Raw genomic sequence first — 18,086 nt, forward strand, 5'->3', positions numbered from 1 at the left:
AAGTGGCTCTTCTTACTTCTTCATCTATCATTTTTTCCAAACAATATAAAAATGTATTTGGTTTACTTATAGGTTTGGTTATATCATTATTGTCTTTCCCCCATTCTGATTCTCCTTTCAGAATGCAGTCTACAATGCAATAAGTAAATTTCATTTGATGAGACAAAATATCTCTCCAATAGCCTCCATATTTGCTGATATACTACAAGGTAATATTTCATAAGTTTTGGTCCTTTTAACTCAATCTGACCCATTGTTTTAGACCACAATGGATTTACTAAATGTGTCTCAAAAAGTAATACAAAGTAAAACAAGACAACATTTGAATTAGACCACTAGACAATAAATTGATATCCAGCTTTGTAACAAATTCATTCACAAATAAGTACTACATACTGGGGTTCTTCACAGGATATCTGTCTTAAGGGAACCTACAAAACACTCCTTTATGGCTTCTTATCTTGGTAATCACTGTACTTTTTAGTAGAAACTGTGCCATTTTTCATATGTACACACCTTAGCACCCTCTTTTCCGGCTGATCCAGGTAAACCTTGCTCTCCAGGGGGACCTGGTGGGCCAGGATGCCCTCTTTCACCAATGGGACCAGTTTCTCCGGTGGGACCCTAAACATGGAAGCAATGAGTGAAAATAAATAGGCAATTATAGGCAACAATGTAGAGAAATACAAATGCATGAGTACAATTGGAACGATTCAGATATAGAAGTATAATTGAGGATATGCTTCAGATTTATATTAATGGGAATTTGTATGTATGTATGATATAGAGGTTGAGTTTATATGGAAAGACTAACAAACAAACAGAGGAAAGAAGATAATATGCATTACTACAGACAGATGAAGGCAAAAGATGTGTCACCACATACTAAAAGTTGGAAGGAAACCAGTGTTGAAGAACTTGTTTGGAAAGGATGAGATGTGTCACTACACCTGGAGAAATAATTTGGACTGAAAAGTGAGAGATATAAGGATAAATGTATATTGAAGTGATATGGAGAAGATAGAAAAGAAGATAGAAATGGAGAAGGAAGTAGATTTAAAGATGTCTGGAGGAAGACTTTTATAGAAGAGCATGTGGAGGTATGTAAGGAAGGACACAGATCATAGGACTGAAGAACAGGAGCTGTTTAAAAGGATGCAGATTTGGTAAGGCAAATTCATTTTTGAAAGGAAGATGATTTAGAAGTGCACATGGAATAATCTAACTAGAAGGCATGGGAAAGCAGCAGGAGAGAATTATGTAAGGTAGCAGTTGTGGGGAACAGATAGGGATTTGTTTGGAAGCAAACTAATGTGAGGGTCCTAACAAAGTAGAATTTTAAAGGAAGGATGGTGGTGTGGAGGTTGATAGAGAAAACACAGAGATTACAGACACTTGTTTGGATGAATTGTTTCAAGAAAAATACAACTGTATTTTTTATGTTAATAAAGTAGACAAAACTGATTTTAAATAACTTACCTGTGGACCTACTACACCTCCAGGACCAGGAGGCCCAGTTTTTCCTTGGAAACCCTAAAAGGGTTAATACAAATAAAATTAATTTTCCAATAACCAAATATATGGCCAAACATTAGGACATGTATTAAGTCTGAATATGAAAAACAAAGTTTGCCTTTCCATGATGACAAAACAGAAGGGCATTACAATTTGGTAGGTACTACAAAACTAGCAGTGATTATCAAGACTACAATGCTGTGAGCAAACCTTATCCTACATTATAGTCATACTATTATGTTATACCTAAGGGATGACCCAAACTTTACATTGAAGGGCCATTGGCAGAGAATTCATGTTTAAATAGTATGGTGTCTGATAGTCCCCCTACCAGCAAATAGACTGACATTTATAACATACCTATTCTCCTCTACTTACCATGTCTTCTACAAAATTAAAGCACGCTCTAGCAAGCCGAAGCAGGCGTAACTTGTGCCAAGCTGCATTAACTCTTTAGCACTGAGCAAAGATGCAGCTCAGGATGAAAGATAAAAAAGCATTTATTCCGTCTGGAAATAAGGGGTTATGATGGCAAGTGTGCAAACCATAACAAAAAGTGTTAGAAAGCAATCATACAAGTTTGTTAATAGCATACTGAGAGAATGAATGACTTCTTGCTAAAGGAGCTTGCCAGCCTTACACATTGGATGCAGCATTTTTCTTTCTTGCTCACGTATGCACAGTAATCTAGACCTATCAGACAGTATCTTTGATCTGCAGTGAGATAATATCACTTAATGCTATATTATTTTATGTGCCTGCTTTGCCATGGTATTAAGTGATATTATTTTGTGAGATAACATCAGCATTTGATAGATCTGGGCATGAATGTGCATCTACTGCTGTAATTGAAACCACTCTACTCATGTCAATTATATAACAACAGAGGAGAAAATACTAGATTTGCCTCAGCGCCAGACAGTTTGAAACGGAGAGCAAGAATTTGTATTTGTTTACTATAAAGTAACCTTTCAGTTGAGCATTTAAGTAGCCCAGATACTAGGATTGCATGCCATCAGGATATTCTTGCCTGAACACCAATGCACTAAAGGGAAACATTCTATGGAGGATGGTAGTTGTTTATGCCCTTTAATGGATGATGGCATCGGGAAGTCACATTTTTCTGTACTCATTTTTATAGCAAAATAGTCCCTTAACATACATTATCTGGGCTTTCAGTCATAATATATGTAGAATACAGTGCTCACTAATCAGGTTGCAACCTTTCAGAAGCTGATAGGCCTGAATTTGTAAAAAAAGGCCAGGACCTATGGGGCAGACCGTTTGTAGTTAAGGTTTCCCTGCTGCACAAAAAACTCTCAGGAGTCAAATAACCTATAGTGGCATCAAACCAAAATGTGATCCTTGCTGTTACTGATCCATAAGGCCCGGCATCACAAAATAGCTGTGATCAGTGTTCAGTCTACCAGGTAGGTCAACACAGGAATCAAGTGGAGCCAACACAGTTCCACAGTAAGTTGACTCCAACCTTTTACCTTGATACAACTATAAAAACAATTTGAAAAACTGCCCTGCAACTGCTTTAATGTAACTTTGGCCCTTGCTCTCAAGCTTTCAGTCTCAAAGCACTATTTGACTATTTATGCACAAATGGACTATGTCGGTAGAAATGCCTTCTGGAACAATGTAAAAAACAAAGTACAATAAAACAGGGTATTTGTAATTGCTTGATCCTATGTAAAATATATAATTAGTATTAAAAATGGATTTGGTTTAGCTGATGTGGCAACTTCCATGAGAAAACTGTGCATACTAGTCCCTAATCTGTTTCAAACTGGTATTTTATGACATTTCATAGCTGCCTGTCACGCTTTTATAGGATCCGATAGTTACTACTTTGTGACAGTTATTTCCCATTGATGTTTTTAGTGAAATGTGTGGATAGGCCATTAAAATACGTTACTATTAAGTGATTCTGGGGTTGAGTAGGAAACTGGCTAAAGCTTATTTTAAGCTCGGCATTTCCAGTGACATAGTAAACATTACAGCTCAGAAAAGGGTAAAAGGCCTCATAAATACTTGTACAACAATACAAAGTAATTGCATAGGTTGGTAAGAGCACAGTAATTAGCCTGTAATGATGCTGGAATAGATGTTTGCTTTAAAGCAGCACAGGCAGGGTTGCCAAGGTACATGTAGCTACAGTTTAAAGCAGGGATCTTCAAGCTACAATTCTCAGCAGTCTGATATGCTGGAAAATATAGTCATAGGATGAAGATCCTTGGGTTAGTGGCATTCATATGAAACAGCAAATTTTAACACTGGATTTTTTATGGCACGCAAAGCAGCAGGTTTCATTACTGAGGTACTAAGAGGCATATTTATCACAATGTAAAACAGAGCTTGTCACAGGTTACCACAAGGAAAGTCTGCAGCTCTCTGTTTAATTGTATGCACCTTAGTTAAAAGGGCAGCAGAATTCTCCTTTGGTGACCTGTGCCAAGTTCTGTTTCACTTTCTGATAAATATGCCCTTAAGGCAGAGCACTTTGAACAGCTGGTAAAACTGTTTAACAAAGGAGCAGATTCAGTTTTATAAAGGTTTTGGGGCATATTTACTAAGGGGCAGATTTATTAAAATGTGAGCTCAATACATAAAAACTTTCCCATGTTCTATTCATTCCTATGGGATTTATTGCTGATAAAATTTGTAGCATAATAATGTCATTTTCCAAATGGCTAAAAACGTTATAGAGATAGGTATACACTGCTGAAATAGTCATTGTCCAATAGTCAAGGTGGCATGTAAGTACATTTTATTAATTCTGATAATTTAATGCCATAAAGTAATGACATGGGATATCAGCATGGAAGATATGACATTGAAAATTAGATTGTGTACCTTTATAATGTTAGCTTTGAACTAGGAAAAATTACTTTTGCCGAAACATGGTACTGAAAATTAACCGCCACTCTTGATTTCACTATTTAGCAATGGTGTAATAACACAAGAAAAATTGGCAAAAATCACAATTGCAAGATAAATATGCAACATTTTATCATTTTGGGTTTTAGTTAATAGACAATGTTGTGGCAAATTTTTGAATTTTCAGAAAGTTCACATTTGGCCCCTTCATAAATATGGCCCCTTCATAAATATGCTCTAGCTCTTTTTCAGACAGGACAAGATGGATTAAACAAACTAGGCAAAGTTGCACTATTGCAGTAACCCAAGCAACCAATCAGATATTTGTTTTTGCTATTCAGGCTGAAGTAGATTGATCAAAGCTAATTTCTAATTAGTTGCTATGGGAAACTGTCCATGGGCAGATTTGCCCAGTCATAGTAAATGACATGAGCCCCTAATGTCCTCAAAGTATTCTATGGATTCATTTATTTAATTACAGGGATATCTACTTAACCTTATTTATTAAAAGCAGTATGTTGATATTGAAAAGGAAAAAACCTTTAACACAGATACTGTGTCTTTTTCTTTGATAATAGTTTGCGGAATGCTGTACTTGAATCCTCAATTGCAGCCAATGAGATCTGAACACAAGTATAAAAAGGTCACAGTGCACATATCTGCTTGGCTGTCAGCATTCAGCATATATTATCGGGAAAACAGCAGCCACCTGACTCCAGTTCCTCTGCGCTAGAATTGTCGCTACTTGCCACAAACAGTCTGACCAGGTAGAAGAACACCACTGCCATAATACTTGGAGGGTCTTCCCCTATCTGGGCAGGACTGTGGGTAGAAAGCAGCTCACAGAGGAAATAACTGAAGTGGGGTGGTCGCCAAAAAGCTAATTGATCTGCCCACTTACTGTTTCTCCTCGCTGTCCAGGGTGGCCAGGCAATCCATCCTTTCCAGGAGGTCCCTGAAATAAAAAAGATATCATTCAACCTCCAAAAGATTATTATATACTAATAACCCATTATATACTAAACCTGTTGTTCGTACTGTTACTCTAAAAATATAGCTTTTTTATACAGTATGTCACTTTGTAAATAGGATTCATATCCAGAATTTCACTGATTTATTGTAGCCTTTACACAATAAGCTTTGGTAAGTTAGAGGTTTATAAGATTTAGGATTATGAAGATAGTTTATCTGGGTGTATTAAAGGCCCTTACATGTTTGGCTGTTTTTGTTACACAAAGGAAGGATAATAGGGAACTTACAGGGGGGCCCTTCGGTCCTGGGAACCCAACTGGGCCCTGTGGTCCTTGAGGTCCCTGAAACACAAAAGAAACAAGGACATGAATCAGTGGGAGCAATGCATAAAAAGAATCCTTAAAGGTGCAACCACAAAACAACCACACCCAAACTACAATGTTCAAATGAGCTCCATGACAAATCTTTTTGGTCCAGTTTTGCTCAATACTGCATTCAGTATGTGCCAGTTTGCAGTGCCATGCTTTAAACACTATAACCAAACAGAGTCTTCTCCAACAGCCATTTTTAATAGTGTTCCGCTAAAGATGCTACATTGGGCAACTCGGAAGTGAGCAGGTTTAATTCTATCAAATCACCCACTGTCTGGCAATTCAAATAGTGTCACATTTTAAAAAGTAAGTCTGCATTTTAACCTGAGGCCTGTGGAGAAACTGAGGTGTTGGATCTTTTAATTTTATATTCTTGGGATTAGTTGGTCAAAAACAGCTTTCCTGTATTTCCAAGCTGTCTGGATAATAGGCATCTAAATAATAGGTCCCATGCCTGTACTTACAATAGATGTCTGAAGTCAGATATGTTATATTGTATTGTATTTGGCTGTGTAATAGTCTTACCAACATTCTCCAATACATTTTATTCAATAAAATTACCAACATTTTGTTTTAGGGCGTCAGGTTTTTATTCTAACTCAGACTCTAACTCTAACTTAATGAATTGCTTTTGCTCGGAATTGTCATGTCTTAACCTAATTAACCTAAGTTAAATCTTGAAAATAAAAATTATATTAGAAAACCTAAAACACCACCAGACAGTCTGCAGTCTAATAGGCCAGAAGGCATGACTGGCTACTTCAGAGTGCAGGATATCAGTTTGATTTCTGCGCCTGGAAGCTATAAGGACTAATAGTTTATTGAGTAAGTGATAATAGAAAAATCTCTCAAGGAACAGTGAGGGAGTAATCGGGTCTTATCACAAGGGTAAGATAAATGTCTTCAATGTCTTATAACATTTTCTTGTTTTAGAGAATCCATTCTAAGTGCATATATCTTTTAAATATATGTATTTGTGTATTTGCTTTACACTCCACAGGTGCTTTAAGATAATAACATGATAATATCTCCAACCGCTGTGCAGATTAACACTGAAATCCTGCAGGGAGTCATCGCTCCATAATGCATCACATTGAGCTATGCAGATAATTACAATAGTCTGCATTGTAATGGAGGCATTCTATTATAAGAGCTCAGATAATAGCCTCCATGACATAGGGCACTGTAAAGCTTTGAAAAACAATATATATCCGAAAGGGCAAAACATGCTATCTTGGTCTCATTATATTCAATATACATAATCTAGAGCAATGAACGAAGAGTGGTTGTCTGATGTGAACTGCAGCAGAAGTATGAGAAGCTGAAGATAGAAGGGTTAAATGGAAATGCTTGGAAAAATATAACTCAGTTCTGAGAATCCAGTAAAATTATGGCATGTGTAAAATGTGGCCTAAAAAGTCCAAACTGTTCATAAAAGCCATCTATGATTTCTGTTTTAGAAAATGTGTTGGTCAGTCTGCTAAAGCAATATGAAGGTCAGCACATAAACGGCAAGATGCCACTTAATAGCAAAGTCAGCGAATGGACATTATTTCCAGTCCCCTGATTTCCTTGAATTTGAATCCATGCCATTCATTTCAAAGTAAGCTGCAGCATGCTCACCCCATAGAGCAGCTTTTCTTGCATGAGCTGTTGTTTTTAAATTGGATACACCTAACTGTAGCCTTCATGTAGCTAAAATATCAAAATGGGAATACTAAAAGGGAAAAAATTAGCTTTAGAGTGCAAGGATTCTTTTTACAATCCTCTTTGTAGTGGAGATGTTCTAATATGGGAGTAGGAAAAAAGTGAGAAGGAGAAACAATACAGGCTTCAATACCTTTTTGTATGTCTAGCACATATGAATGGTTCCATTATCACTTGAGGGGGCTCTTTAGCGTGCCAGAGAGTCAAAATAGTGGGGATCAATACTGTGTCCAAAGGTGCTGTCTTTAACTATAGGAAGGAATCCAGGGAAACTATGAAGGGATTATGGTAGTAAGCAGCCCATGTAACTGCCATGAACCATCCTTCACTTGACAGCTGAAAACATTATTATGAAGTATATCAACATTGTTTTATAAAAAAAATTACAGCTCTACAGGTTTTACTGTGATAACTGGCTAGTGGCTTTTCAACAAAGATGGTGACTATTAAGCTTCAGCTAGCAACTGACAGAATTAGAACAAGTTGCCTGTACACAGCACTTTATAAATTTGTCACCCCACAATTTTCCAAGTTTCACCCAAAGCATCAATACAGAGTGCATTAAGTTTCTTGTCACACTGCGGGACTTACTCTTTCACCAGGTGGGCCAGGTGGACCATCATTGCCTGCTGTGCCCTAAAATAAAAATGAGAAAAAACTGTTAAAATCACTGTTAATGAAAAACCAAAGAAACCTAAAAATGTTTAACTTCTACAATATTTAAGTTAAAAAATGAACATATTAAAGCTGACAGTATGGGATTGGTGGATATTCCACATAATTAAAGATTTAATGTACCATTGAATCTGCACTGTTTAACTATACCTTATTGTGTATTATATTATTATACTATGGATGAGATTGATTTTCATTTGTGAGAGTTAGTGATTTCGAAGGTAATTTACCTTAGGACCTGGTTTTCCTGTAGGACCTCTTGGACCTCTAGCACCACGTGGACCCTAGTAGAACAAGAAATATAAGTGTTAATAAAACATGGCATTTCACAAAATGGTAGCATGATAACTTTTTGGTGTATATGAAAGCCTATAACAGAAGAGATGAAGATGAATAAAGAAGAAACTCACCGTTGGACCTCGTTGTCCCCTTGGACCTGGTTTGCCAGCTACACCCTATGGAAAAGCAATTGTATGTAAAAATGTTTGTGATGTCAGATGTCAGAAACCCAATAAAGCCAAAAAACTAAATGTAAATTCTATCCATATTTTTCATCTTTTAGGTGCTTTTGTTTTTCATACAAAATTTCCCACATCTAAAGAGGTATTAAGGTTTAGAGGACCACCTAACTAAATGTTTAAAGGAAAACTATACCCCCCAAAAAATGTAGATCTCTATAAAAATATATTGCATAAACAAGCTCATATGTAAAACCCTGCTTCATCTAAATAAACCATTTTCATAAAGATATTCTTTTTTAGTAGTATGCACTATTGGGTACTCCTAAACAGAAAAATAGTCATTTAAGAATTAAGGGCCACCTCCTGGGATCACAGGATTCACAGTGCACACAAAGAAACCAAGGCACACATACATGCTAGGCCACATCAGTCAATTAATGGGCAGAGTTAATGTGATCTCTGAGGGAGCACACAACCCATCACAAAATAATGGATAAGGAAAAAGGATGTAAAAGGGCAATATTTACTGGTATATATATATATATATATATAGTTTGGCAGGATTCTTTAATAGGTCACTTAATGTAATATAAACGGTTCAGTATTACGTATTTATTCTGGGGGTATAGTTTTCCTTAAAAGGATCAAATGTGGCAAATAGCTAAGATGCTTATTTAGCACTATTTTAACTTTATAAAAGTAAATTAGGAGGTCTAATTTGCATATGACAATGATTTTTTTTAAAAAAGACAACTATTTATACATGTAGCCCCCCAGTATTGCAAACTTCAGAATACTAGTGAGCTTATCATCTTTGAACCCCATGCTTTTCAGTGGAGTTTTGTAAACTGAGATTATCTCACAATTTTTTTTGTACTACTTTTGGGTTTGATTTGCATTCTATTCTCTTTTTAATAACCAAGAAGATAACAGAAGTATGTTGTATCTTGAATTTATCATACCCGAGCTCCTTTCTCGCCGTTGGCTCCTGCAAATCCAGGGAAACCTGTAGAACCCTGACAAGAAATAAATATGAGGAGATGTTTGGAAGGTAATATGCAAATTTATACAGCAGAGAGAATGGTACTGATAAAATGACCTCCATGCACCTAGAATACATGACTGTATCTGTAGAATTAATTTCTTACCAGAAACCCTCACGTCCGGAAAGCATAGAATAGATCAGAATAATTCATCAAACCAGCTGGAAGTCACTGCAGTTAATTAGCCTTTTATCTCAATCCTAACACCCAGGGAGACTTATTAGGATTTTAAACAGTTTAAGTTTGCTTTGTGACACCTCTGGTAGCGTTTTGTATTTGCAAAATTAAATAATATGCAGCAATGGCAATACAGGTACATATGTATAAAATATGTGAATTTTCCCCACCAGCCATTTAAGGCTACCAATAATATCCCTATATTTGAGAAGCTTTAATGCTATAGTCTAGTGTAATTGTGCCATGGAATTTGTACAGTATTTTCTCTCCATGTGTGCAGTGGTTGTCTGTGGCTGCTCCATTTTCCTCCCACACTGCAAAAACATACAGGTTAATTGACTCTTGATGAAAGTCACCCTAGTGTGAGTATATGCATAGCAGGGAACTGTATGCTAGAGTAGGGCTGGGACAGATGTGTATAATTAAGTACTTTGTGTAAAGCAGAGTATAATATTGAACCAATATATCATGAAAAAAGTATATTTAAAAGGGAATGGTTGAATTTGACACACACACACATGTTAAAAAATTACTTTGTAAATAAAACTGCAGAAACAGATTTGGTGGAAGGATGAAAAAGGAATAATAGAATAAAATTAGCCATTTCCCACTAAGAGAATCAGAGGCCTCAGGAGCACTAGACATACATATCTGTTTATCCGATGGCAACAGAAATACTTTGATCTCAGAGAGTGGCAGAAAATCTCTTCAAACAAGTAAAGAACAAGACAGTGGAAAGCAATCGATCTGACAGTCAGAGTAAAAACGCGGCTGATTTGCAGAGGGTCAGGTGGTTGTTCTAACTCACCGAGGACCCGACTGGTTAATTTATTGCTCTCAGTCAATAAGTGTAGCTCAGATACATGACATTTCTCCACCTTGAGCATTTATAACTATTAATCAAATGGACAAGAAGGAATTTAATAAGCTCTGGAAAATGTTTCTGTGTTTTCCTTATTTCCAATTGACTATAACCTGACTGCTATATGGTAATGTGTTTGCTGTCATATTTGGGAGATTACATTTACACATACTGTACTTACACATACACTCAAGCACACACTATGTAATATGTTGTAATAGAGAATAAAATTAGAGCTCCAATGTTCCTTAGCCAAGATTATCATCATTTGTAGGCCTGAAATAATTAATTTGTATTTCTTAGTTGTACCTCCTACGCTTTAAATATCTGGTAACATGAGACTTTATATGCAACTATAATCCAGTCATATGCTAAAAATGTCTGCCTCTTACCTTGGGACCCTGTCGACCTGGGTATCCGGGCAATCCTGGGACTCCAAGTTTACCCTGAAATATAGCAACAAAGGCAACACCTTTATCTACCTTGGTATGTCAAGTAGCCAACTGTGAAAATGTAGCACTTTATAATGTAAAAGTGACAAAATAAACAAATTCCCATTTAGGATAGTTCCAAAGAAAAAAAATATTATTGTTAATCATAACTGGCAAAGGTAGATAAACATTAACCCTTACTGTATAAGTCAATGGATTTGTGTCAGTTACACCCATATTATTTCATGATGCAGAAAAGTGGATGAGTACAACATCCCAAAGCTCACATTGAATTGGTGTTTTAGGAAGGACTTACCTTTTCACCAGCAAGACCAGTTGGGCCAGATTCTCCTGATGGACCAGATCTTCCCTTTGGACCTTCTGGGCCATCTTCTCCCCGAGGACCTAGAGGACCAACTTCTCCCTGAAAACAGAGCTCAGGTTTACATACAGAAAGCAAAGGAGAAATCATACAACTGAAAATGCTTTACAACATAATGAGTTCCTAAGTTGAATGTATTCCATGTTCTCCTTGACTAATTTTCTATCCCTCTTTGATTTTATTTACCAGTAGGTCCTTCCAACGGACACGAGGGCACCCACTCCGTTTAGAAGAAGGGAGGTTCCATTTAAACATTCGGAAAGGATTTTTTACAGTGAGAGCTGTGAGGTTCTGGAATTCCCTCCCCGAATCAGTCGTGCTGGCTGATACGTTATATAACTTTAAGAAGGGGCTGGATGGATTCTTAGCAAGTGAGGGAATACAGGGTTATGGGAGATAGCTCTTAGTACTAGTTGATCCAGGGACTGGTCCGATTGCCATCTTGGAGTCAGGAAGGAATTTTTTCCCCTCTGTGGCAAATTAGAGAGGCTTCAGATGGGGTTTTTTGCCTTCCTCTGGATCAACTAGTAGTTAGGCAGGTTATATATAGGCATTATGGTTGAACTTGATGGACGTATGTCTTTTTTCAACCCAACTTACTATGTTACTATGTTACTATATCTTGGCCTTGGCAATAAGTAGTCAGTGGTTACAGAAAGGCTAGAAAAGTGGACTGCAGTACTATTACTGGGTATACTACCATGGAGTGAATGTCTTCCACTGTCCAACTATTTTATTTCTTGAAACCCGTTGTACTTACTCTGTCTCCTTTAAGACCCATGTCACCCTTAAATCCTGGAAATCCATCTTCACCCTTAAAAAGAATGGAGGCATGTTAGTTAGACAGTTTTTTTGCCCTAGAATAACATATGCACACGATCAGACTGAGTTTCCACAATGTAAACAATAGTTATTAGATGTGAGCGATCAAAATACAAAACAGTTGTGTCCTACTCCTTATCCATGTGGCAACCTAGGTCCGATCCTTACTACGAACCCATATTTTAACTGCAACCTCCACTGAACTATAATACTTCATTTGAAGTGCCACAACTAGAATAATGCTGCCGTTATAATATAAGTGATGTTTTAACTAGTGACTGTGGAATTCATAACAGATGTTTCTATGTATCATCAATATTCTCTTTGGGTAGCACAAATGATAATTAATAAATTCCATACACCCTAGAATGTCTTGCTTGCAAAATATATCATCCACGGCTATGGAAACAGCACTGCAGCCCTATATGAGCCATACATGAGGCACATTCCTACCACCACTCCACTTTATGAAATGTGCAAAATATCTCCAGTAGGGGTGTAATACTGTATTCACAGTCCCTTGCAAATATTTCTGGGCCCCACCACCACCTGTGCAAGGCTAGGGAAATTCAAAATGATCACTTGGGGTCCTTTAACCTAAATGGCTAAATGCTGCCAGACATGGGTAGCCCCATGCTGCAATACATATACATGTAGCCCCTATTTATTAAAAGGTTTTAAATGCCATTTAAAGTGACACATACATATTAGTGGGGATACAATCTCCCATATGTAATAAAAGGCCTAGAAGCAGTAACCCATAGCAACAAATAAGATGTTTGTTTCAAACAGGTGACTAGTATATGCTACCTGAAGATTGGTTGCTCTGGGTTACTGCTTCTGGGCAAACTTAAGGGTATATTTATCATGCTGTGTATAAAGTGGAGTGAAGCATTACCAGTGATGTTGCCCGGGGCAACCAATCAGCAATTAGATTTCAACAGTTATAAAATCAAAGCACGCATCTGATTGGCTACTATAAACAACATCAGCGGTGATGTTTTACTCCACTTTTTACACAGCATGATAAATATATACCTGAGGGGCATATTTATTATGCTGTGTAAAAAACGGCGAGAAAATTCGCCACACATCGCCAGGCTTTACACGTTTTTTCTTCCTCCGGAACTTAACGGCGTAATAACCAGCGTAATATCCGGCGTTCAGACGGCGATCTTTTCCATTTATTTTACACAGCTTTTTACTCCGTTTTTTCGGTGAATTAGTTTTACACAGCATAATAAATAAGCCCCTTAGTGTCTTTTAGCCTCATTATTTCTTGGAATACATGCAGATATTCTGTACAGGTGTAAAAAATAGAAACATCTGTAAATAATAACATGATAGCGCTGGCCCACATACATACAAGGGGTATATAAAGGGGGGTGATGTGTGCTTAAACACTGCTTATGAACATATAAGTAGATTATGCAGGCACACAAAATTTCTACTAATGGTATTTAAAAATGGATTATTAACACTAATTAGAAATAGTAGATTTTTCCTTTAAGAAGAGAACCTTGCCCTTTTAATGATAAAGAGCCAATATGCACATGCTATTAATCTGTGCCCATTAAAAAAAGGCTTGCGCTCAGCTCTGTGCCAACTGTTTTATATCTATATCTATAGCTGTCTATATTTGTGCTTTAAATAAAGTAGAACAGTGGCATTTTAAACACTTCTTATACTGGATCCCAATCAACATGTTGCTTGTCCAGAGCAATTGTGAGAGGAAAGGACTCCTCTCCTTTCCCTGACTACTCATACAAATGAAAAATTGCCAGCTCTCCTTCAGCCAGGACTCCATTACCCACAATGCCTTGCATGTTCAACGATAAACAGACCTGAGAAGAAGAAGGGTAACAGAAAGGCAATGTATTTTGGGAATTGTAGTCTTGGGTAGAGGAGAGCTGATTGCTTTTGAACTTTCTTCTAGTCTGACAAACTGAGAATGCAATAGCAAAGAAAAGAAAGTGAGTTCAATTATTATTTAATTTACAAATAGCTTAAAAAATCGATGAAAGTGTTTAATCAGTGTGAAAAGTTAAGAATGATGTTCTCTTTCATTATGTTAAAGAAAAAAAAGATTTCATTGTTTTAATGAATATCCTATTCAACCCCCTAAACTCGTATCTGTAAGAATGAGAACTAAGCAGTAGCTGGAGGAAGGGAAAGGCTTGTTTATACTAGGCATTTAGCGACTGAGCGAATTCTGATGAGCCCTAGTACTTTTTGAACAATTTGGCTTCATGAGGAATTGTAAATGTTGAATCAAAGAAAATCTGACTGTTACTATGTGACTTTTTTCACATATGAAGCAATTTTTTTTAATTTGAATTTGCAAATCAGGAATCTAATTAATTTCGGTATTCAGCTGACTCTTTTATGGCGAATACAGTATCCAGCCAAATACAAAAATTGTACATGGAGCATTTCAAGCTTTTACAGAGCTGTAGGGGGTTAGATGGGATGAAGTAAGGATAAAAACATTACTATTATCCTAACTGTAAATTATAATAAACAAATAAATATTTATTTAACTAAAGCTAAATTTGGGTAATTGGGCCCTTTAAACAGAGCCAGATACCTATGTTTTTAAGATCATACAGCGATATTTCCCCTTCAGTATCATGATCCATGTGGTAATTAAGCATTCAGTTGGTTTGTGATATGTTTGTGTTTATGTGTCTTGTGTCATGCTGAGTATTAGATGTAGCTATGGCATTGTTAAACAAATTCATGTATCCTCTTCCAGGAAATTACAACTGCTTTTTTTTAACAGGATGGAAAGCGAGTCCAGAAAATATTAAATTTAACACCCCTGAAAGTTAATTCTACCTATTCAGCTTGTAAAATGCATAGACCAGAATAGCAAGCCAGCACGAACTAATTACATGTCATCACTGACATACTGACCCACTCATAGTTTGGCCATGCAATTTATTGCTCCCTACCATTCTATAGAATGGCCTTTGAAAAATCTGCAAGCAGATCATTATTTCACTGATGACACTGACTTATATGTGTTCCGGGTTTCTAGCATAAGAAAAAATGTTGTTAATCATCTTTGGACTATACGTACCGAACATCCCAAACACCTATTTCCATCATATTTAAAGTTTACATACCTTTTCTCCTTTGCCTCCTTTCAATCCTCGGACACCATCTGCTCCCTAATTTTAAAATAACAAGCATAAGAATTAGGTTAAGATATACATGTTTGGGGTCTGTATATGCATAGTCCTTTGTAAAAAGCAGAGCATAGTCCTTTGTAAAAAGCAGAGTTTAACACCAAGGGGCACATTCATTAAAGTACGACAGGTCCGATTACAAACATTTCGTATTTTTTCTAAAGTTTACAACTTTTGCATATTTTCTGCGATATTTTCGTTAACTTGCGCAACTTTCTTGTACTTTGCGACAATTAGCGCAGCAGTTTGTGCAATAAAATCGTATTTGTCGTAACGAGTGCGAAAGTTTCAGAATTCATTCAAGCTTCGGTATCGTGACTTTCCTTGGGCCAGGTTGGAGCTGCAGAGTGCCATTGAGCCCTATGGGAGACTTTCCTTGGGCCAGGTTGGAGCTGCAGAGTGCCATTGAGCCCTATGGGAGACTTTCCTTGGGCCGCGTTGGAGCTGCAGAGTGCCATTGAGCCCTATGGGAGACTTTCCTTGGGCCGGGTTGGAGCTGCAGAGTACCATTGAGCCCTATGGGAGACTTTCCTTGGGCCAGGTTGGAGCTGCAGAGTACCATTGAGCCCTATGGGAGACTTTCCTTGGGCCAGGTTGGAGCTGCAGAGTGCCATTGAGCCCTATGGGAGACTTTCCTTGGGCCGGGTTGGAGCTGCAGAGTGCCATTGAGCCCTATGGGAGGCTTCCAAAATCATGCACAAAAGGATCAAAGTCAGAAAGATTTACCGCCGTTTATGATCGTTGGGATATGAAAATTTTGTGACTATCGGATCGCCATTCACAAACGATCATTTTAATACTAAATTTTCGTAACTTTCGGATCGTAAGTACAAAATCTTCTTATTCAAGCGAACGGAATTTTCTTGACTTTTGCAATCATCAGAACTTATCGGATTATGTGATTCAGATTCGTACTTTAATGAATGTGCCCCCAACACTTAATAAATGCAAATACTGGATACTTAACAAGTGTCAATACTGGGTGCTCAGTGGATGAGCTGCAAGAAATACTTTCTACTACTGTCTTTTTTTATTTCTGTCAGTATGCAATTTTTGACTATATAATAGTAATATCAGCCCAGTTTGTACAACGTTGCTTTAAAAAATGCTGTGTGGGTAAAACTGGTGTTTAACAAACATCGTGAAGCCACAACCACCACCAAATTTTCTGTGCAATGCGGTCAACTTTTACCAAAACTGGACATATGTGTCGTTTAAAAAAAAATAACAACTGGGCTTTTTAGCCTCTGATGCAGCTGCACCACCATTAAGTAGATAAAACAAACAACTGGGCTGGTTCAGTTTGGTAATTAAGCTGGAAATGCACTTTTTCTACACTTTCATTAAGTTAGCACACCAATCAGAAAGGGGCTAATCTATCAGATCTGTGCATTCTGGCTAACACATGCCTGAGGGCCCATCAGTCAGATACTATGGAAGCTAGTCCTGTGCAGCCAGAATTAGCAACTGAGTAAAGGTGGCCACATACGTGATGATTTTTGATCTTTCGTGCGACCATCGGTCGCATGAAAGATCGTTCCAATCAGCCACTAACGTTCAGGGCTGAAACGGCAGATATGGAGGTAGAAACAATAGGTTTTTTACCTCCTTCTGCCGATTCAGCTCTGAAGGCAGATATTGCTCAAGCACCTTAGATCAAAATCTTTTAACCTGGCCGATCGGCGAGTCGACCGATATCAGCAGCCTCCTGCAATATCGGTCGCCTCGCCGACTTGCCATACATGCACCGAATATCGTACCAAACGGGGTTTCTTACGATATTATCGGTGCGTGTATGGCCAGCTTTAGAGTCGTGTCGTTGTTAACTAGAATAAAAATTTAAAAAAAACTCACCTTAACACCGCGAGGTCCAGGGTAACCAATCGGACCTTGGGGACCAGTGGGACCCTAATAAAATATATATAATTTTTAGAGTTGAAGGCGATACTGGGGGATTGTAATTCATAACAGCTATAGAACACTAAGGGGTTGATTTACTAACCCACGAATCCGACCCGAATTGGAAAAGTTCCGACTTGAAAACGAACATTTTGCGACTTTTTCGTATGTTTTGCGATTTTTTCGGATTCTGTACGAATTTTTCGTTACCAATACGATTTTTGCGTAAAAACGCGAGTTTTTCGTATCCATTACGAAAGTTGCGCATTTTTCGTAGCGTTAAAACTTACGCGAAAAATGCGCAACTTTTCGCGTAAGTTTTAACGCTACGCAAAATGCACAACTTTTTACGCAACTTTCGTAATGGATAGGAAAACTCGCGTTTTTACGCAAAAATCGTATTGGATCCGAAAAATTCGTAAAGAATCCGAAAAAATCGCAAAACATACGAAAAAATCGCAAAGTACCGATCATTACGAAAAAAACGCAATCGGACTCCATTCGACCCGTTCGTGGGTAAGTAAATCAGCCCCTAAGGTTGAAATCTCTGATTTATAGGATTGTAATGGGAATAATTTAAAATGATTATCACTCAGCAAACACAGCCAGTACTAAAATAATTTCACTAGGGTTATATATGGGAAATAATAGCAAAATGTGGACTATGTAACTACATAAGACAAACAAACTAC

At 37.4% G+C, this 18,086-nt stretch overlaps 1 protein-coding gene across 7 annotated transcripts in view; it reads right to left on the reverse strand.

Moving 5' to 3' along the window:
• The window catches only part of col5a3 (collagen, type V, alpha 3), a 123,037-nt gene that overhangs the window by 34,717 nt on the left and 70,234 nt on the right, over positions 1-18,086 (reverse strand). For all 7 annotated transcript variants that reach the window (XM_031901022.1, XM_031901023.1, XM_004913713.3 and 4 more), the window contains 13 exons: positions 17,350-17,403; positions 15,433-15,477; positions 12,243-12,296; positions 11,417-11,524; positions 11,062-11,115; positions 9,550-9,603; positions 8,537-8,581; positions 8,357-8,410; positions 8,043-8,087; positions 5,661-5,714; positions 5,303-5,356; positions 1,480-1,533; positions 517-624 (listed from right to left, as the gene is read on the reverse strand). In XM_031901022.1, the coding sequence (XP_031756882.1) occupies positions 517-624; positions 1,480-1,533; positions 5,303-5,356; positions 5,661-5,714; positions 8,043-8,087; positions 8,357-8,410; positions 8,537-8,581; positions 9,550-9,603; positions 11,062-11,115; positions 11,417-11,524; positions 12,243-12,296; positions 15,433-15,477; positions 17,350-17,403 (783 nt within the window). The remainder of the gene's footprint in view (positions 1-516; positions 625-1,479; positions 1,534-5,302; positions 5,357-5,660; positions 5,715-8,042; positions 8,088-8,356; positions 8,411-8,536; positions 8,582-9,549; positions 9,604-11,061; positions 11,116-11,416; positions 11,525-12,242; positions 12,297-15,432; positions 15,478-17,349; positions 17,404-18,086) is intronic.

Source organism: Xenopus tropicalis, chromosome 4, assembly GCF_000004195.4.
Source record: "Xenopus tropicalis strain Nigerian chromosome 4, UCB_Xtro_10.0, whole genome shotgun sequence".
Classification (NCBI taxonomy): Eukaryota; Metazoa; Chordata; class Amphibia; order Anura; family Pipidae; genus Xenopus; species Xenopus tropicalis.